The sequence below is a fragment of the Mixophyes fleayi genome, chromosome 8 (assembly GCF_038048845.1).
Source record: "Mixophyes fleayi isolate aMixFle1 chromosome 8, aMixFle1.hap1, whole genome shotgun sequence".
NCBI classification, from domain to species: Eukaryota; Metazoa; Chordata; class Amphibia; order Anura; family Limnodynastidae; genus Mixophyes; species Mixophyes fleayi.
Window position 1 is genome coordinate 138970912 of NC_134409.1, and position 23106 is coordinate 138994017.

The following is a 23106-nucleotide window of genomic DNA, read 5'->3' on the forward strand; positions in this document are numbered from 1 at the left end:
AAACATCACTTGCTTCTAAAACCTCCTTAGCAGCTTCTTCCATGCTGAAATTCCTGTGACCTACAGATTAGACCCAACTTCTGGCTGCTGTAAGTTTTGGACCCATATTTACAGTACCATGACTCTGCCCGCTACCCAGCAGCTCTGGCCAGTGTGATAGGCCAGGGGGGATCCATCCACAGCAACCCTGATCCGTAGGAAGAGGTCAGGGGTACTAGCCCAGGTACACCAGCAATGGGGTACACTAGCAGCAACAGTTACCGAGAAGGAACGCGTTCTGAATGCTGTGAAGGAGTCCAGTGGTGGCAGCAGCTTAAGCCCCTCCTACTGCGGTTAGAGGGCGCATTTGGGATAAAGAAAGGGACAGCAGACAGGGTGGCATAGGCGGTCCATCCTGTCACAATTACTTTTTATTAAATGACTGTAGGTGTCCGAGAAATGCCTTTCAAGCATTCTTAATAAACACTCTAAAAGAGTTTTAAAAGATTTGTGCTAATTAATCACTCTTTAAAAAAATGTTTTTACTCATTATCATAATAAATAAACATAACAATAGAATAGTAATTTTTTATTTAGTTAAAATGATTATTACACAGTATAAGAGAAATGGAATCTTGAGTATCCCAATAATATGAAACTTTTTTATTTCAGTTCCCTTTAATACAATCAGTTTTAACTTTTCATTAGTAAGATTTGACATTAATAATTATTATTTGAAAAGTTATTTGTTAAAGCACGTCTGTACACACAGCTATGAGACTGCACCCTATGACTTCACTAGGACTCGGTGTCATCACATTGAATTGATAGGCTGCATCCTCATGAATATTCGTACAGTCCACAAAATGGCTGCCTCCAGTATAGGTGACAGATGCTCTTTAAATTTATTTTAGTGAAATTTTGGAAAAAACATAGAACTTACACTAAATATTTGCACCCAGTTCCTCTTTGGTATTATAGATCTATTAAATAGATCAGAGTTTCTAAAAGACAGACATATCTTCAGAAAGATATTAGCTGGACATATGATATGTGGACTGTTACTGATATATTTTCATTTACTGAACTAAAGTTCCATGTAAAGTGTACTTAATAGATTCCCAGTTGATAATATTCCCCCAAGTAGTAGACCTCCTTTCATAGACATCTCTAATGGCACTGGACGATAAAACATAATTCCACAGATGGACATCTGAGATTTCACCTACAAAACTTTGCTTTTCATCAAACTTGCCCCCAAATTCATCCTGGTCCTGACCCAGGATCACCATACCCCCTGGTAAAACTTGGTGCCCTTTCCGGTAGATTTTTCTCAGAGACCTTTTACCATCTACCCAAAAGGCGGTCAGACCTGATGAAGACTCCCATGTCACACAGATATGTGTCCCGAATGTACTGAGACCGGGTAAGGTGAACTTTGCAGCGTGTTCACTGCTACTGAGATATAGGGACAGTTGACCATTGTGCTCTCTCCACACATTCAGTGAATCAACCTCATTATTGTGATAGGAGAATAATATGACCTCACGTTGGCCTGAGAGCTCAGTGGAAACACGAAGGCAAAGAGTGAATTCGGTTAAGTCCATGGGTTCTCCTGGGTGTAAGACGGCATAATCCTGGATTCCTTGGCTTGGAAACATCAATGACTTCCCACTGAGACCTACAATAAAGTATACAGATAATTTATGTGAAAAGTGTCTCAAAGGAGCAAATGCAGAATCTGTAAGAGAATTACATGTCTACCTTTGACCTACACTATTGTCTTGTGAGGCAATAAGTCTGTGCCCCGTGCACAAGGAAATCACGATTCATATTTGGTTGACTATAAAGTTCCCGCTGATATATTTCCAGGCAGTGATGTGCCTACAATGTGGTAACCTAGGCAATTGGCTCAGGCAGCAGGTAATAGGGCAGGAAAATGTAGGGAATTTATTTTTTTAAAATGAAAATCTAATTTAGTTTAAGTCCAAAGTTTTTTTAGATTGTTGAAATATGTAATAACGAGAAAAATTACACAATTTGTTTTCTTTTCATAGAGTACAGTATTCCCATATAGAAGGGATGAAAACAAGGAAAATTTCATTAGTTGTGCACCACAAACAAATCTACACTGCTCAATATACTGGTTATCCATTTATTTGTTATGTTCCTCAATCTACTGTGTGAACAGGGGTGTAACTAACACCTTGGTGGCCTATGCAAATGCTATGAGGACAGGTGATGTCTGTATACTGGGCTTTATTCATGCGCAGGATTGTCATTCGGTCGGCGCATGTTCAGTGGACCTCCGTTTGGGCTTTCAGTGCCACTGTGATGGAACTCAGTATTGAGTAGATATACATCACCGGACCTCCCTTCCCCCAAAACATTCTTGCTATGGGGCATGGTGACAGCTAGTTTCCCCCTGTGTATAAATACACTGACACTTTATATTAAGAAAAATTTACAATACAAAATGACAGGGAGAAGCTACGTCTGGTAAGGACGGTAAAGCCCTTTCTTGGTATCGTATTGACCAAAGGCCTCCTGTTCCCACCAATGGACTAAGAGTTAAGCTATCTTTATTGTTCACTCTGATTGTCATATATCAGTAGGGAATTGCCAATATTATGTAGTGCTGATAAATAACCTTATGTACATGCACTGTACAAGCCATGTTTGCATGCTTTATTCCAGAATGCATGGATATTTGGTACTAGAATTAACAGTTTTGTACCTTCTCCTTGAACGACACCTGGTGGCTTTTCTGAAAACAAAATTAAAAAAAGGTTAAATAATACAATAATATCTGGTGTGGTAAAGACCTTTGTCTTCAAATTAATAGTATGTGTATAATATTCACAATTATGTTTTAGAATTTAGAAAACAAAATGGGAAACATGAATTGGGATTAACAGTAGAAAAATTGTATTGAGAAAGGCATGAGAAAATGGAAACCATGAAACATATCAAAACTTCCATAAGGTTTTGAGGGATGCTCATATAAAGTCGCTGCGCCATACTGTATCCACTAAATAAGCAACAGGCACTTCTTGTGAAACACACAGACAGCCTGATGATTGTATTACAGCACTGCAATGTGCTTTCTTCAGTCCGCGCTTCATAAGGTATTATCTGATCGTACCTGGGCACCACAGTGCGTATACTACAAGATATAAGGTATTATCTGATCGTACCTGGGCACCACAGTGTATATACTACAAGATATAAAGTATTATCTGAATGTACCTGGGCACCACACTGTGTATACTACAAGATATAAGGTATTATCTGAATGTACCTGGGTACCACAGTGTTTATACTACAAGATATAAGGTATTATCTGATCGTATCTGGGTACCACAGTGTGTATACTACAAGATATAAGGTATTATCTGAATGTACCTGGGCACCACAATTTATATACTACAAGATATAAGGTATTATCTGAATGTACCTGGGCACCACACTGTGTATACTACAAGATATAAGGTATTATCTGAATGTACATGTACCTGGGCATCACAGTGTATATAATACAATATATAAGGCAATATCTGAATGTACCTGGGCACCACAGTGTGTATACTACAAGATATAAGGTATTATCTGATTGTACATTGGCCCCACAGTGTGTATACTACAAGATATAAGGTATTATTTGATCGTACCTTGGCACCACGGTGTGTATACTGCAAGATATAAGGTATTATCTGATTGTACATTGGCCCCACAGTGTGTATACTACAAGATATAAGGTATTATTTGATCGTACCTTGGCACCACGGTGTGTATACTACAAGATATAGGATATTACCTGAACATACCTCATCACCACAGTGTGTATCAGTGTGTATATTACAAGATATAAGGTAATTACAGTACACACTGACAACATGATATCTTACCACTGGAAGATGATGGAAGACCAAATACTTGGACTTCGCAGAGTGACAGTTTATCTTTCCGGTCTGTTATAATCACTGTGACATATTTCCCCTCCATCCCGTGACAGTTGAATGAGCCAGTCTCTCCGGGGCCCAGGGAATAGATGACTGCACACCTGTTCAAAAATGTGCAATACAGATTTCAGATCGATATCTAGTGTCTCAATTAATCTATTTACAGTTCTTTTTTTCTTTTAAACCCACATGCATGAAATATATCATCTACATATGCGCAGTAATGCATTTCTAAAGTGATTCTTCATAAAAATTTATATTTATTGATTCAGAAACTAGTTTTATACAATTACATTACATTTTGTCAAATCATGCAATGTACCACCATTATCTCTATAAGGAATTTAAATGGTTGAATAAAATTGCTCATTAAACTCCCTGCTGTGAATATGGATATATGGATATTGGAAGTCACATAATAGTCACAGGTTTTACAAGTCACAAAAGTTTGTGGTGATTTCTAATATCTCTAATAATTCACATTAGGGGTGCATTGTTCAATGTAATATACATATTTTCCTAAGGAACACTGAAAAGATGACATCACAACTCACCAATTATAAGTGATGACATCGAAACTTACTGTTTATGTAAATGTTCTTACAGGTTTTTATGCATATATTAACCATATAACAGATCCATCACCCAGTCAAAGCAAATATTGAATTGAAATATATCTCTATATAAACAGAATAGTTACATTTTTCTATGAAATTATTGTGAAAGTAAATGTCAAACAACATCAGAGATGTCCACCTGGATCTCCTAATGCTGGATGTGGCCCTCAAAGGCTTTCTAAAACACAATAACAACAAGATCTGCCCACTAGGATACACTAGGACATATTTTCAACATCACGAAATATGACAGCTCTATATAAATAATAAAGTTAGGAAACAAGACAATAAAAATAACAGATATACCTGGGGTTGTTTCTCCATTCTTTAGAGTTTCCTATCCTGATCTCTGCATTGTTGATACGTTCCCAGCAGCAGTCTCGTCTATTAGTGACAGCCACGGAGAAGATTGTGAAGACGCCTTTCAGATCTACCGTCCACCATGGATTTAGCTGCTGAGCAGTCTGACTGCACTGAATCTGAGAGTAGTTACTTGATAGAGATCCATCAATGGCATTTCTGGACTCTCCGAAGAAGTTGTAGAGACTGGACTGGGAGGAACTTCCTTGTGACGCCACGTTTGCAGCTGGGGAAATATTAAATATAATTTTTGGAGGTTGTAATGGAAATAAACAGGATATGTATACTGTTAAAACTAGAGGGGACTGAAAACTCATTATGGAAGTTAGCAGAATATGTAAAGAGGAAATCAGGTTTCCAAAGACTGAAGCTGAAAAACAGTTTACAAAATACATAAAGTGTATGAGGCAGCGGTGCTGACCACTGTGCCCCTCTGGTTATGCGGGTTTCCTCCAGGTGCTTCGGCTTCCTCTCCATGCCTAACAAATGGGATTTTTTTTTTCATTAGAAGGTACATTTACTAAGTAAACTTGGTAATGCAATTCATGATATATTTGTTTTTTAAAAAAAATATTTCATATAACTAATTGGTACATAAGGAGAGAGCACTAGGGGGTCTATTTCAGAAAGGGAGAAAAATTAGACTCTGGTGAAATGGGGGTTTTCACCAATTTTATGGCGTATGTACCAAAGCCCTCCGGCCCGTGGAGACTATCCCCATGTACCTCCAGCAATAGCTTTTGAAAGAGACCTCTGGATCTCTCTGTTTAACAATGACAGCAATGGTACAAGTACCGCTGTTCTCCTCCTATTGCTATCACCAACTCAGGATGGCGGTAGCAGTGGTTCTGCACAAGAGTTTTATTTTATTATACCCTTATTATTATCTATTATTAGATTATTATTGGCCGTGTGATGGTTTTAGTACATTACTTTAAGATTTTAACAGTTTCATAAAGACACTTAAATATGAAAGTATATTAAACATCACATATGTAATGTCCACATTACTTAAAACTAATGAATTACTGTCGCTCTGTTCTAATTCTTTGATATTTTCCTGTTAATCGTGTGTTGTTCTAAAAAAAATAGTTTTGCCCAATAAAACATTACCTCCATGTGGGGTTCTCAGAATGTGCTGATCTACGTCTATGACACGTCCTAGAAGAAAAAGAATAATTGAAGTTTATAAGTAATTATAAGGTTTACTCCAGACCTTGTGCACATATTAAAGAACTTGGGATATACATAACAATATTCAGATAATAAAATAATATTAAGGGAACCAATATCAGTATCATATGTGACTACAAAGATGCCAATATTTTAAGACCATTTCAATGGACGCTTTGAGTCGAATCATCTAAGCACATAACCCACAATACTGTCTTAGTGCATATTGTAGCTATAAATTGCCTTCCTATTATATTTACAGAAATTTATTATAATGCTCTTTCAAATTTAAGCAGTCTACACATTATCTACTCTGTGCGGCTGCATACAGTACACTGAGGTACAGCGGAGACTGTCAGGCGCCGTCCCCGCACGGTGCATAGGTGCCGGGGATGGACGCCTCTCTCTCTGTACAGTTCTAGGCAATGGGATGTACTGCCGGGTCCGCCGGGCGCGCATGCGCAGAAGGGCTCACATCCTGTTGCTAGGCAAGGGGACGCTTCTCTCCTCAGAGTTTATGGGCAGCAAGGTGTCTCTGACCACCTCGTTCTGCTCCTCCAATCAGGTACCTGGTTAGGGTTCATAAGGTATTTCCTCCCACACACCTGTGCCAGAGTATTGGTTTCACCTCTCCAGCGAGCCTTCTCATGCTCCTATTGTTGTCCGTTAAGTTCCTGACTCCTGGCCTGTTCCTGACCACAGTCTCTGTCCAGCGATTTTGGCTCCATTGTTACCTGGATTTCGACCTCGGCTCGCTCCTGACCTTCCATTTGGATCAGCCTCGTGTACTGCGCTATCGATTGGCTAATGAGCCGGACTGTACAACCGTGCCTACTCTCTCCCGCTGCACTGTCAACTAGCTGGGAGAACCGCGACCTGCGTACCTCACGCAGCCAAACCCACACCTCCTTGCGGGGGTCCATGGTGATTATCGGGGGTCTGTTAAACTACGCTCCTTCCTGTCTAGTAGTGTCAATACCAGTCAGCGACACCCTCGAAGTCATATGATAACAGAGACTTTCTGAATTCAGTTTGATTCAATATGACACTACAGTCAGTGTTATACTGGTGTAGGCAGCGCTAACCTTTTTTTTTATCTGATTGTGATACATATATCTGCCATACTGCGGTACCAACCAATTCGCCTCCATCTACTGCAAGCAACAAATCTAGAAGATATTAATCCCCATCAGACGCAGCTTCTTCCAAACAATCCCATCAATGGACCACAATAAAGGGTTCTGACACTTTACAACAATTATAAAATGAAGGTGACAGAGTAATCTGAGCAGTTGAGTTGGACCTACGCTGACCTATGAGTTGGCTTATTCTATTGGGTCAAGTTCTTAGTTTTCCGTGTTTTATGCTTATTTCCTGTGGCATCAATCAAAGGTGATGTCAGGTGGATTGGACATGTTTAGTAAACTTGTTTTCTGTTTTCATATCTGTGAGCTGCATTTGCCAGGTAAGAGACATGAAGAGATAAACTCATTCTGTAGACAAATATAAGGATACATAGTTCCTTACACATTCCTGCACTCACACATCTTATAGAAGTTCATAATGTTTAAATATTCGCACATGTTCCAATTATTTACGGGACAGTGAGTGAGAGTGATGGTAATTCAAACACATTTTCTCATCCCAAGGTGTTTAGGCTAACCTGTTTAGTACGAGCTGAGGCTTACCATTAGATGTGTCAGGGACCCCAAAGACCTGCACCTCACACAGGATAAGATGTTCCTCTCGTCCTGGGATTGTCACTGTCACATACTGGCCGACCATTCCATTGCAGGAAAAAAAGAGGGACTCTCCAGACTCCATGGAGGAAATAATTCCACACCTGTAGATAAAACTCACTGGTCAAATGTATCCATATATATATATATATATATATATATATATATATATATATATATATATATTTATATCTATATGTATTAGATTTTAATAGGGAGAGAGAAAGATTCTTAAAATAATTTGTTTAGGGAATGTAAAAGGTTTGTGTGCATGATGGATTTTCTCCCAAATGTATTATAGGAAGTTGTGGAAATTAAATGTAATTTAATAAAACGTAAATAAATAAAACCGGTTTAAAGAGAACCTGTCAGCTACTCAATAAACAGATGTTCTAACAGGCAACATAAATAAAAAATATATTAAATTAACTTTTTTTTTACTGTTACAGCAATTCCTGAGCATTCATCGTATTGTTTTTATCCTATTAACCCTGGTCTTGTATTCTAATTTTGATGTTAGTCCACACCTCTTACCGGTTAGTGTTATACTACCTAACTGACTACCCAGCATTGTGCTTGTGTATTGTCTTATTCTGTGTGTTTCTCAGAAGAAAATGTTTTAACCTCTTTAGACTATTTGAACTACACCCGTATAACTTCCCTTCAAACGGATTTAAAATTGCATAAGAATGGCCACACTTGCTGATATCGCTGGTGAATATGCGTTGAGAAGACCGCTGTCTTTCTGTGTGTACAGTTATTTTCAACTCAAGTGTGATATAGATTTGATCCAATCACTCAGCCTGAGCACTGAAGAGCCAGATCACACTCAATTTGGCCACCTATGTAGACAGTAAAATTGGAAAGTGATCCGCTTGCCCAGTGCTCGGTCTGAGTGGCAGGATCTGCCCATGTGTAGCTAACTGTAATAGTACAACGTTGAAAAAGTTTCCTTTAAAGAAGTCATTGTTTTGTCTGTTCTTTTTCTTTATAACACAGCTCACAATTCTCAGAGCTGCATTGGCTAAAACTGGTCACAGTCCTGTTCCGTAGAGGTGAAAGAAAGCCCAGAAATTGTGTTTTACGCATTTCAGCCATTTTTTGGTTTAAAATTTGTGTATAACATTAAATGTAGTGATTAGTACCGCAAGTTAATAAAAGGATTATTATCTCCCTGATCCAGCACCAGTCCTGATTTCACAACGGCTGTTTAAAGTAAAGAACAATTGACCCAGGGACACCTCTTTATTAGGCAGTTAACCACTAGAGTTCGTACACGTGGCCGATGAAGGCGAGTTTTGGCTTAAATCATTGATTTCTAGTATGATGGGGTCTTTTTATTGCATTGTTTAGGTTTTGGGGGCTATGTTGGATCAAGAAAAGACGAAAAAATACATTTTTTACATCATTTTAATGATTAGTGTAGAAAGATTTGGTATGGCAAGTGTTTTTTTTAAATGAAATTTATTTCAAACTATTGTTTGTACTTTTAAACTCTTTTTTGGTATTAATTAGTCTTATTATCCTCTCCTCCTTATACTAGCATCTCTATGGTGGCAAAAGGTGTTGGGAGGGGTGCATGCTGCTCATTTTATAAAAAATCATTATTTATTTATTCTAATTTAAACAATGCTGGTCCAAAATATGGCTGCAACTACGGTCTATTGATGGATAGATGTTCCCTTTATTAATATTGAAGTAGCTCCTATATGAAATAAGGGTAGAGCATCAATGTTCTAGCAATAGACCATCACTGGTCACCGATGCTTTGTTCTCCGGGATGGGGTTTGCCTAAATCTCCAGACTGTGGGAAACAGAGCGCAAAGATTTTGGCACTGATTCAAGAACGATTTTGTGAATCGCTGAATTTCAGCTGAATTCACAAAAGGGCCAAATCGATCTCTCATCCCTACGATTCACTGCATCCTGTATTTTATAACAAGATAAAGTGCTCCTACGGTCTTCACACAGAGAGGAGTGAAACTGGAGCAGAATTTCACATCTTGTTTTTCTGTGGAACGTGTTCTTTCGCGGAGGTGCCAAAATAATTCACCTTGCCGCGGAATGGGACTGTGAGTTAGAGATGAGAAAACATTTCTCATCTCTACCTACACACAGAGCATCCACCCTCTTGTGCATTTAACTAATATGCATTGCCCATCTGCAATGTCTTTGGTTCCTAGAAACTTATTAGACTACATTTTTATGAGTATTGGTCGAACCCAAGAAATGGCTGCCTCCATTGCATAAAAAGACAGTAGGTGCACTTTAAATATATGTCAAGAGAAGAATTTCTAAATATTTAGTAGATATTCAACATTATTTAATATATGTTTACATATACTAACTTTTGGCAGGTTAAATTAAGCCAAGTAGGTCATCTGCTAAATGTTGGTAGGTTTTCCTTTAAGTTGAATGTTTTTACACTATCTTTATAAATATATAGAATATTTATCTGTGTCACGGATGCACAGTGGTTACATTGACTGATGCGGCCTTTGGGTGTATTCTAGCTGTGAGAAATGTGTATGGTTTCCCCCTGTTTATGTAGGCTCCCCCAGGGTACACCGCTTCACACAGTCCACAAAACATACTGGTAGGTTAATTGACATTTGACCTAGGTCTTTGTGACAGTGATTGTTAATTTAGATTGTAAGTTCCACTGGGGTAGGCTCTGGTGCTATGGTTGTACAATGCTGTGGAAAAGATTGACACTATGTAAAATGAAGAATCATCCTTTGTTAACGGAGAATTTGCTAATGGGGAGTCAAATACAACAAAATGAATGTGGCTGTTTCCTGATCTGTACTGTATGTATGTATGCATGTATGTATGTATGTATGTATGATATATATATATTTAGCAATTTTACAACTAACTTGTTAGTGCTTGAAAGCAAATTGTCACAATTAAAACAAAATTATTTCAGTGGTGAAGAAATGTTGACAATATGTCATTTTCATTTTTAAGAATTCAACAGACTGATTGACCTTGGATTTAATGTTCCCCCTTTTTCTGGTGAACTTCCAATACGAATCTCTGCTCCAACAATCCTATCATTACAGCATTCCAACACCCGATTAGTGATGACTACAGAGAAGACTTTGTAGACTGACTGTAGATCCACCATCCACCAAGGTGAGAGGTCCCGTTGGGTGATGGAACATTGAGACATAATGTGATTGTTGGCTAGGGAGCCATCGTTGGCATGTCGAGCATCTCCAGAAGAAGAGAACGTGCTAGATTGGGTAGCAATGCCAGTAAGGGCCACATTATGGTCTGAAAAACAACAACTATCTGTTCATTACAAATTCATTAAACATTGTAAGTTAATATGAACTAAATAATTCAATGTATAGTTTATTTAATACAAGAAATGTCTTAAATAAAACAATATACTAAACTAAGCATTGAAACGTTGAAACAGTCAGAGCACCTTTGGCAATCATTCTTAATGCTTAATTATTACTGGCTGTGTAAAATCACGTCTATCAACCAAATAGCCAATTCCCACAAAGCCTTTTATGATGCTTTAGTCTGTATTAAAGCCATAATATTCCTTTGAGTGTTTCTTTCATCTCCGTGATCCATGACATAATTAAGCAAACAATGAAATCTTGCACGGAGCTTCTTTCAAAGCCGAAAATTGGGAAAACCTACATATTCTCATATACTCAGCTACAATATATATTTTACCATTACATGCAAAATTACACTACATACATATTTCTTCTTTTTGGTCTCCAATAGGTTTAGCAAACACTTGAACTTCACATAAAGTCAGATATTCTTTGCGGCCAGGAACAGTAATAGAGACAAAACGACCCTCCATCCCATCGCAGTCAAAGACGTCAGTCTGTCCATTACCAATTCTGTCAATTTTAGCGCACCTGGAAATGAAACGCATTAGTGGACAGAATGTTGAATTCAGATCACTCTAGCAATCCATTTTATGGGGATCTATTCTCTAAATACATCTATGTACATATGGTGTGTTTTTTGTCTGTGTTTGATATTGTGAAAGTTGAGATAAACACTCACAGAAGGGTCACTGAACTCTAAAGAGAGACATCTGTGTGGTGCACATAGTTGTTTTACCAAAGTCAATGATGGTGTAGGGATGGAAAGCAGACCAATGTCCTATTCTCCCCCATCCTTGCTCCATTGTTTAGTTTGGTAACACAAATATGTGCAGAGCTCCAATGTCTCTCTATTGAAATTATTAACCCCTAGATGAGTATCCATCTTTCCTTCATTAACCTGTAAAAAGTTGTAACAGGGAATAAACTCATTAAATGAAGTATCTTAAATGTGAAATTATTGTCAATTTACTTGGAGCAATGTCAGGCTACAGAAAGAGGTGTAAAAAAGTGTAAGTAAATCTAAATATAAAGTAGAAGGAGAACAGTGTCCCCCAGTGGACTCGGAGAAATGGATTTTACAATGAGTAAAAAATCCTCTTTTCTCTTTCCTGCTATTGGGGGACACTGCAACAATGGGGACATTCCAAAGCTGCTGCTAATGGTGGGATCATTCTGAAAAGTTACACGTAAGACCTTGCAACAAAAGCTTCCATTATGGGATGCAAGACCTTGCAATTTGCACAAAATTTCGAAAAAGATGTGGACAGATGACCACGTGGCAGCTGAAGCACTATGATGCACTACCCAGGAAGCAACAGCTGCCCTGGTCGAATCAACCTTCAAGCCAACCGGCACAGGTTTAGAAGCTAAACGAATACTGGACATTCGTCAAGTAATAGACTGCTTAGATGCTGGCCTACCACTCTTGTTTGCATTGTAAAAAATGAATACGGCATTGGTGGTGGCAAATTCACTAACAGAATTTAAACATAGATTGGGTGTTTTCCTTACATGAAAAAATGTATGTAGCTATAATTAATAGGAGACATTGTGAAGGTGATTGATTCAGTGAATTACATCATTATTGGATGAGAAATGCTTTCCCCGCATGTGAAGTTAAATGTCTAAGCTCAGTTTCGTCATCTAGACAGAGAACACAATCAGAATTTATGAAAGGTTGAACTTTATGGTCCTGTATCTTTTTTCAACCTTACTAACTCTGTAAATTTATAATTCACTGCTGAAATAGCTTAATTTTCCTGTAGTCCACCCTAAGTTTTATAGATATGTTTCTAATGTTTACTAGTTTGTATGTTCATTCAATTGCCCACTCCTTTGGCCTCCACTTCAAGGCAGACAACATACAAATCTATCTCTCCTCCTTTGACTTCCCTCTTTCTCTTTTATCTTATGTGTCCAACTACATCTCTGCCATCTCCACCTGGATGTCCCAACAGCACCTTAAGCTCAACATGTTCGAAATGGAGCTCATTGACCCCTCTTGCTAGTGTTACTTGTATTTTGTATGATCTGTAACTCTGACCGCGTGGAGGTGCAAAATAATGATGATGGTGATGAAGATGATGATGATGATGATGATGATGATGATGATGGCTAACAGTATTAATGCTTCAGTTTCATGATAGATTTCATTACAGATTATGTAGCACCTTTGAAATGAAGATTGCAACTTTTGAAAGCAATCAGCAGGAGATGTCTAAAAGTGTACAGTGCCAGGGACAGCCCCCCCCCCCCTCCCTCCCCTTCAATCACTGTAAAAATCAACAAACAACATAGTGTGGTAACGTTTTTAAAGTTCATTGAATGTGAAAACAGAAAATATTTTATTTTACCTGGGATTATTTCGGCTGCCGCGTTCTTCTGAGTTTCCAATGAGGATCTCGGCTCCATTTAAGCGAGAACCACAACAGTCTCCACGGTTGGTGATGGCAACGGAGTACACGCGCATTCGAGAAACCAGGTCCACACGCCACCAAGGTCCCAGATCATCATTTGTGTGAGTGCAGCTTTCTGAGAAGTAGCTTGTAAACAACTGTCCATCAACAGCTAATTTAGCAGATTTATTTTCGCCATAATAGCTGGACTGGGAAGTGAGGCCACGTGGAGCTACATTTGGAACTAAAATGATACAATGATACAATAAAAATGACACACTGAGCTAATTATTACCATACACAGTACAATGCAAACAATTAGATACAATTACAAGGTAAGAATTAATATGGGCAGATGCTGAAAATACACAAGCCCCCACGTCCCACAAGACATTTCTCATTTTTGTTAATATGAAAAAATCCTAGCCAGTGTTTCTCATAATATGCCTAATAAATAGAAATGTGGCCTAAATAAAAGTTTCTCAAAATATATAGAATCTGTCAAATAGCAGAAAACCACAATTACTGGTATTCTTTAGATACAAAAGAAGTTTAAATTAAAATGAAAGGTCCAAAAAGCAAAATGTCATACAAATTATAATGGAGATATAGCAGAATTTGTGGGTAAACAAAAAAGCTCCCAATTTTTATTTCTTTAAAAAAAACCACATTTATTTAAACACATTTAAAAGTAGCATGATTCTTATGATTAGTCAATCACATCTGCAAATTAAGTCAATAAATATTAAGCTTTTTATATATATGATTTTTGTCTTTTTTTTATATTTTAAGCAATTATCACACAAGAATGGGATATGTATACTTCTTTATCTTTGGGTAATAAATATGTTACTACAAGAGCATAAAAATATTGGGTGGAAGATCATGTTCTAATTTCCCGATAATTTTTAGACATATAAATCCTTCCTCTCCCTTTTTCCTTTTCGTCTCTTTTAACCGTTCCATGTTTTGTACTGGTGAATTAAAAGGTTATTATTACTATTATTATTATTATTATTGTTATTATGATAAATAAGAATTGGCTCCTTTGTATAGAGTTTTGTAATATGTTGGATTTCAATTAAATAAAAGTGAAACTGAGATTCCGATTAATACCATGAATTAATGTTGTCAGGTTTCATTATCAAAATTGATGTCTGATTGACAGTTCTGAGGAACACGAAGGGATTATAACTCCAAACTGAATATCGTCTCATTACATCTTTGAAAAAGTTACTGTAATGAAACGCGTCAGCTGTTTCTCACTCGTCTGCAGTTTATTAGATTAGAGAGGATAGCAAAATGCTTTATCTTATAAAGAATTTATAAACAGTGTCTGAACAGAGTGTTGTGTTTTGCAAAATATCTACAGGGGTCGAGTTGTTCCTATCAAGCATCCATTTCATCCTTCATTGCTGAATGAGAAGCCCATGATAGATGGAAAGCTTAGAGGGTAGGGTGAGCTGGCCGCTCCCCCCTCTTTTATTTGATTTTCATCTCTTTTAGTGGTCTTGGAGCATACTGTTTGATAATATATACCTTATGATTTAAAACTTTTGAAGACACAGACATTGTTTTTACATCTATAAATACCCCAAGTGAAAGCCTATTAAATCAATAGAGGTTTATACATATACTTTTGAGGATAATAAACTATGGACACTTCACACGTATGATGATATACTGCAAAATATAAAATCTATCAGCTACATATTGATATTGACTGTGGAAAAGGAACACACATTTTAAAGGTGTTTTTCGTGTTAGATCAAACATATGCTGTTCTGACTCCATATCATATTTTTTATTTACTTAGTTTGCAAATGTGATAAGAATCAAGGTACTTTCTGTACTTTTTACTTTTAATTTTAATTTAAACTTTTTTGTGTATAAAGAATACCTGTAATTGTGGTTTTCTGCTACTTGGCTTTTTCTGTTTATTTTCATATAAGGATTGGCATCCCCTTTTTTTAGATAAGCAAATGGGCAGTTTGGAGACCCAATCAGCTAAAATCTAAGAATTGTATAATTGCTGTATATTAGATTTTTATGTGGAGTGTCTTTATTATTTACTGGCCTCAATGTAAGTGTTCACCCCCTTTCTAATGAACAAAGGTTTATCCAAGAGCTGGCTTATTTAGTTTCTATTTTGCCTAACATTCTTTTAGCTGTTGCCTGTCCAGAATATTAAAGGTTCTTAGGTGTATTTAAAAAACAACCTTTATTTAAAAAATTCAGGATTGGGGATTGTACATTATTTTAGCTGCATTTCGGTATTGTCAGAAGCATAGATGCTCACAAAAAAGAGCACCCTTGACATTTGGATGCCAGTTAAAATGTTTTGATCATAATATTAGCTAAACCACATGTGGAAACTATGTAGTATATCTAATGACTGATTGCTATTTTCTGTTGAATTCATATATGACAATGTATATTGTATGTAACCTTGTAATGTAATCTCAACATGTGCTTTGCTAGATGACATGAGTTTGAACTTATGCAAGTACCATTAATGTTTTGATGCTAGCCAGGCCCGGAATAGATAATGGTCTTGGGGGAGTTTGAACCCAAAGTTGTAAACCATCTAGTCCAGCAAGAAGGAGCAGAGGTGAGAACTCAAGGTCTGGAGAACATTCCATCTCCAGACATCCCTAGCTCACTTTGAAGACCTTTGACATTTGGGAAATCAATCTGTCTTTATTGACAGCTAAACTCCAAAGGTGGGGGAGGAGAGTTATGAGGAAAAAAATGTTTAAAATCTTCTGCTCTTAAACATCAATTATTTCATTTCTTGAGGAGAGTGTGTCAAGACTGAAATGTGCCATTATTCTCAAGGTGTATTCCTCACACGCCAATTCCTGAACTTGTAAGGAAGGATTCTGGTTTTATTTCCTATTTTATTTTCTGAAACTCATTTGTGCAAAAGCTATTGTATGTCTGTTTATTACCTTTTTGTAAATAAGCCTTGGAAACATTTTTCAGATTAAACATATTTTATCTAGCGTACTCTCCGTGATTCTTTGTGAACTTACAACGCCCCAGGGAGGCTCATGCTACAGGTGTATGTGATTTAAGTGTGAAACATTTATAAGTGGTTCTGGTGGACGTAAGGACACCATAATAAATCCTTTGAGGTGGCAGAAATTATTCATTGTTAATTAACTAAGGTAACACCAGTCACGACCAACTGTTCCCATTGCTGTATCTGGGGCAGGCTGGGGGTTCGTGACACCATATATTTTATTTTGTAAGCTATGTACAGATTTGTAATAGTATGGATAACAAATGGCAACAATTATGTTTTTATTGTGTTTCCATATAGGACATTTATACTGCTGTGTATTTGATATAGAGGTGGAGGGTTATATATATTTGTGCAAATATGTTTTTTTTAATATCAGCAAAGTTATGTATGAGAACATGTATACTCTTGCTATTCTGTAAACAAAGCTGGTCTCAGTATCACTGTCCCAGTTGATAATGAAAACAGAAAGTTTCCAGGGATGTGCATTGTGCCCATCTATGCACCCAACATGTTTCGTCATAATGAAAAAATGTGAATAATAAGAGTTTACATGTCCTCTAGTACATATAACTTTTTATTGAATATAATATTATTAAAACATATTCACATCATAAAGCTCCCACTGTTTTCCCTATTACAGCCCATGACGATTTGGAAGCAGCTGACCTAAGTATCTTGTGAGAATTTACCGAAAAAGAATATTCTATACAGCTTGGAAGATATTTTAAGATCATTTCACAGTTTGATTTTACGTTTATATTTTTACTTTTTCTTTTTACTATTTATTTAATCAATACATTTATTTAATCAATTATTTCAAACCGAAAGTGGAGTGTACCATAAAGTTATTGACATCTACAGATGTAGTTCTTATGTCTGTAAATTATCAACAAATAAAAATAGTTTTAAAACTTATGCCGTGTAAGAAATTACCTCCATGATTCCGCTTCTGTATCTCAAAATCTCCATTCCAACTAGAGTTTCCACCTAAGAAGCGTAAACAGGATCAGGTAAAGAGGATAGTTTAGGGTTAGATCCACAATGCTCAACTCAACGAACATGTCAGGAAAGAAACAACAGTTGTAAGTTAGAAATACAAACTATATTAAAAACATGGAATATCCACTGAAACCAGTTATCAATTCTACTTCTAGATTCCCTGTGTATCTAGATGCCCGGGGTAAAAGACCTGTGTCACATGACCTAAAACTAGTTTAAAGGTTCATGTTGTTAAATGCTCTTGTGTAGCTGGTTTTGTCACAGAGCTAATCCTACACAATTCCTCCTCTCCTCAATTCAACTTAGTACATTTATCTTTTTCCAATATGTTATTGTTCATTTATGGTGAAATAAATGTTTGACACATGCACTGTGCTGGCAAAGAGCTGCCTCTCAGCCTCCGCTTCACCTAACACAGTCCTACCCTGTCTAATTCTCAAGCTAGCACTTATAATGTCTGTAAACTTACTGGATGTTTCAGCTTTTTGTCCAAACACCTGTACTTCACACAATGTAAGAGACGCGTTCTTGTCTGGAATAACAATGGTGATAAATCTTCCTTCCATCCAATTACATTTAAATGAGAATGTTTCCCCAAGTCCAACTGAGGAGACTGTGCCACAGCTAGAATAAAAATAAAATGATAGTTTTATCAAAATATGTAAGTCCTTTATATCATCCATATAGCATGCCTTCTTTATCCATCAGACCTAGGAGAGAGACAGGATAAACACACAAGGTGTTTTTCCACAAAGCACAGGGTTGACGCCCCTCAGTCCTCTGGAGGGTAAAATAGGTGGTAGTACCTGTGAGCTAACCCCCCCTGTATGCACTTGACCTTAAGCTGCCCACAGTGTCACTGTGTTTTGGGGAGGATGGAAAACGTCATCACATCAATTCTTTCCCTATTTAAAACATAATCATCTATACAAATTCTCATTTCATGATTTAAAGAAACCACAGCGTCATATTATGTCCAGAGGAAAAGTTGACATGGAATTCACACAAAGAGCAAGATAATAATTTCATTGACACATTCTAATATATGTGAATAAAACAATAAATATAACAAATAAGTATGCTTATTATAATTAAATATATAGTAACAATCATTTATCTTTATACAAAATTTTTCTCTTTTAATATTACAAAAACACACTGCATACATTTCATCAACTGACCATACTAGTAGTACTCATGAGAACATATTCTTACATGGTATAATTCCTCCAGTCAGAGGCATCGTGTCCTACACGAATTTCGGCACCATCAAGACCGGAAGAACAGCAGTCACCTCTGTTGGTCAACGCAACGGAGTAGATTTTGGATTTGGATTTTAAATCCACCGTCCACCATGGTTCATATTGTTCTTCAGTTACAGCACATTGTGATTGAGGATCCTGGTGAGCTAATGACCCATCAATAGCGTTCTTTGCCAATCCTTCCCCATGTGTGCTTGACTGATATACATTCATCAGTACAAGCTTACGTGCTGGAAGATAAAGACTCCATTGAAATCACAAGAAATGATTCTATTTTATTAGAAACATATCTAAGAAACCTCAACAAAAAATTGAAAAGCAAAATGACTAACTACTACCGGTATGCAGGCTTTAACTCTTAATTTAGTTGCAATACACTATCTCTTTAAAAGAGACAGAGATCCTTGACCACATCACCTTAATTAAAGAAACTGGCAGCAATATTCAGTGAGACATATTTGTCTGAAGACTGGTTGTATAACATAATTGTCTCACATCCTACCCACGTAGCTGTGCCAATTGCCCTAGTATACCTTGGCTCTTATCCAGCCAATGTGCCACATTACTGCCGAGTCCCTAAGACAATTGCTATTCATTTGATAATGTGCCCAGGGGTTTCCATCCACTTTGCGGGACCATGGGTAGTAATGAAAGTTCTTTAAACACCTACATCTTTCTGTTTTTGATGGAACTCTTTGAACTTCATCAGTTGTTCTCCCTGTAAAATGGAAAAAGCTAAGTTAAGTTTGTGAGAGTGTTAAGTTTGTTAAGTTAAGTTTGTAAAGCGCTACGGAATACAGGGGCGCACGGAGGATTGTCGGGGGGGGGGGGTTTCCCCCCCGACCCAAAAAAAAAAAAAAAAAAAAAAACAACCCGAGAGAGAGCAGCAGCTCTGTTTAGTCAGATCTGTCCTATACAGCAGCCGCGGTGCTGTCTAAGAAGCGTCCGCGGCGGTGCTGTATACAATACAGCACCGCCGCGGACGCTTCTTTGACAGCGCCGCGGCTGCTGTATAGGACAGTGGCCACTTAGTTAGCGCAGGGGGGGGTGTTTCTAGAGAGTCAGAAACCCCCCCTGCGTGCGCCACTGGAATATGTTGGCGCTATATAAATAAATAAATGGGGAGATTTTTTGCAAACAAGAGACATGAAAGAGGTGCAAGGGCCATATTGCCATCACGAGAGTATGTTTACAGACCATGCTCCTGTCTTGGTGAAATTGTACATGAAGATGAGATCCGAAATATGGAGAGAGAAACATCTGCAGGTCTGGATTCAAGACACAAGTTAGAGATCGTGTTTTAGCAAAAGATATAACTATTTTAAGTAGTTATAGCTGTTTGTGTCTTCCCCGTCCCTATAGGATGTAACCCTCATGTACAGGTTCCTCTTTCCTCGTGTTCTCCATCTACTATTCCATCACCCTATGTACCTCTAGGCCTTCTTTCCTAGCCCTATTTTCTTGAGTCCAGGCATAAATAAATATATATATATATATATATATATATATATATATATATATATAGTTATAACTATTGTAGCTGTAACTGTTTTTATGGGGTGTCACGTGACTGTCAATATGGAACAATCACCACCTTGGGAGTAGCAGCAGAAATCAATACTTTTTACAGTAATTTTAACTATGGCAATGTACTCTCTAGATCAATTATGATGCAAATTAATAAACACACATAAATATTTCAGAATTCAATGTATGTATTTGTCACTTGAAATAAAGGCATCCATTTAACTGTCAGTTAGAGACTGATATGGATTCATATACAAGAGCTATACCACGTAAGCTCTCCACGACTCTCTCCCATCTCTGCCAATGACTGGCGCCTTAACTCTCCATTTATAACAACATTGCTTTCCTGCTTCCAAGATTTCTCCACTGCGGCTCCACACCTATGGAACATTCTCCCATCTCCAATTAGACTCTCCACCTGCCTCCAATTTTTTTAAATGTCTCTTAGAAGTCCAACTGCTCATCAAAGTCTATCAGTGTTCCACTTAATTCCACCATAGCTGGCCCAGCTACCCAATGCCCACATTCACAATTCATTCCACACAGTATCTGTAATTCTACATTCTACATTTTGTGGAGCTAGGACTGGGAAACACATCATTCCAAAAATCCAATAAAGAAACATGCAAAATCCCGTAGCCATTTATGGAATGAGCCATATACGAAATGGTTATTCTCTGTTATACTATAAGCGGCATGTAATGTGATTTCTGTACGATTACTATACATTAAGATGCAATATTTTTATTTTTCCTATCAATTGTCATATGACCTTACAGGGTTTACACCTAAATGAATCTATATCATCACTTGTATTAGTTGCCAATATATTTGCTGTCAATTGTCATATGAATTTACAGAGTTTACATCTAAATGAATTGAAATCACCATGTGTATTAGGTGCCAATAAATTTGCTGGTAATGATTGACTACATTTTGTAATTTATTGCATGAGAAAATAAATGTATATCTTATTTATTTTGCTATGTATAATTGGTACTGTGTTGTAGCTACTAAATATCATGGTTGCATTTATTTATGACATAATTTAGTGTTAGTGGAAGCATGGATAAGCTTAAGGTTCATTTGACAAATGGTCTTAGAGACTTACAGCAATAAACTATGAATGTTACATTTAAAAACACATACTTACCTTTAGGTTCTTTGGTTGCCGGTAGAGGAGTGGACATTTCTATGCCTGGAAGTACAAAATTTAAATGTTCCTGAATCATACACCTATGATCGTTAATTATTGTAATTGATTTTAAACAGCTTAATGATGCATTCATTCACTTCTCATTTTATTTACCTGTATCTGGCTTATCACATGGGAGAGCAAATACTTGAACTTCACATAAAGTGAGGTATTCTTTACGAGCTGGGATAATCACAGATACATATTGTCCCTCCAGCCCATGGCAGTTAACGGACAGAGTTTTTCCCTGATCGATGCTGGTAATGACAGCACACCTGGAATAGAGATTTATATTTCATATATCTTTTATCTGTGAAACAGTCTCCTCTTAATTATTAAATCTTCTTCTAAAATACACGATATAAACACTTGTAAATATATCCTTATTTAGAGACCAGTAATAGTGTCTGCTTAATTATGTCACTGGTGTCACATTTTAAATATGTATCATAGAACTCGGAAACGTCATTGCAGAAAAATATCACTTATAGACATTCATCTCTTACAAGCAGCTTAATTTCCTCCAAGTGTAGACCTGTGTATTATACAAGATAGTTTACACACTATACACCCTAGGGTGCAGGGAATCACAGGTGTGTGTTAATTCATTTCTTTTGATCTCAGAGATCCATGACCCCTATATAAGCCATACCGTGGCTCAAGGCCTGTAAAGGGGAATATAAGTTTCCAGTGATGTCTGTTGCTTGTTATATTAGGGGAACACTACTACCTATATATTAAAAATATGATGTTAACAGATATAAATGAAAATATCTGTATAAACTTCAAGTATGAATATAATCACTTAAGATTCCATAACAAATCCATATCTGTAACATGAAATATCACACAATTAATTCATATTATATTCATATATGAGTTTCACATAGTTCGTTCTTAACTTGTAAGCTAACGGCGAGGTGTGAGAGAAATAGTTGTACGCTACAATTCATAATTACTGAGTGGCAGATCGATTCAGCCAGAATTCAGCAATTCATGATCTACAAATTAATTTGCGAATCGGAACAGATTCTCCCCAAAATTTGATGAATAATATACTCCTCCTGGGGTCACTCACAATTTATTGGAGCTCATTTGATTTGTGTAGATTTTTTCATTGAACAAAATGTCCATATCTTCACCCCTCCGCTTTCTATATCATACTGTATTGTTAGAAATCCAGAGAAAATCCAACGTTATTAATGGGGTGTCTCAGGGATCAGTACTGGCCTCCGTTCTTTTCATTGTTTGTATTAAAGATCTTACAGAACGTTCAGGGAGTAAGGTGTCCATACAAAGCTTACACAGAGCAGGTTGTTACGTCAATAGTTACAGACAAATTGGGTATACAATTGATAGATATATTTCCATGTGGAAAATGTAAGGTAGCGCATTTAGGTCATGGCAACAGTTGTGCTATTTACACATTAAATGAGATAGAAATGGGGAGATCTGAGATGGAATGGTTTATTGGTATCTCAGAACCCAGGGTCAGGAAGCTGCTGCA

The 23106-nt window shown here is 37.1% G+C and overlaps 1 protein-coding gene across 1 annotated transcript in view; it reads right to left on the reverse strand.

Moving 5' to 3' along the window:
- LOC142100286 (uncharacterized) overlaps positions 1-23106 on the reverse strand; it is a 98451-nt gene that overhangs the window by 62010 nt on the left and 13335 nt on the right. The window contains exons 11-25 of the mRNA XM_075184214.1: positions 21714-21874; positions 21558-21602; positions 19548-19595; positions 18831-19107; positions 18085-18239; positions 17550-17603; positions 13547-13832; positions 11554-11720; positions 10821-11109; positions 7780-7934; positions 6032-6079; positions 4865-5144; positions 3888-4042; positions 2717-2746; positions 1063-1660 (exon numbers count right to left, since the gene is read on the reverse strand). Coding sequence (XP_075040315.1) covers positions 1063-1660; positions 2717-2746; positions 3888-4042; positions 4865-5144; positions 6032-6079; positions 7780-7934; positions 10821-11109; positions 11554-11720; positions 13547-13832; positions 17550-17603; positions 18085-18239; positions 18831-19107; positions 19548-19595; positions 21558-21602; positions 21714-21874 — 2748 coding nt within the window. The remainder of the gene's footprint in view (positions 1-1062; positions 1661-2716; positions 2747-3887; positions 4043-4864; positions 5145-6031; positions 6080-7779; positions 7935-10820; positions 11110-11553; positions 11721-13546; positions 13833-17549; positions 17604-18084; positions 18240-18830; positions 19108-19547; positions 19596-21557; positions 21603-21713; positions 21875-23106) is intronic.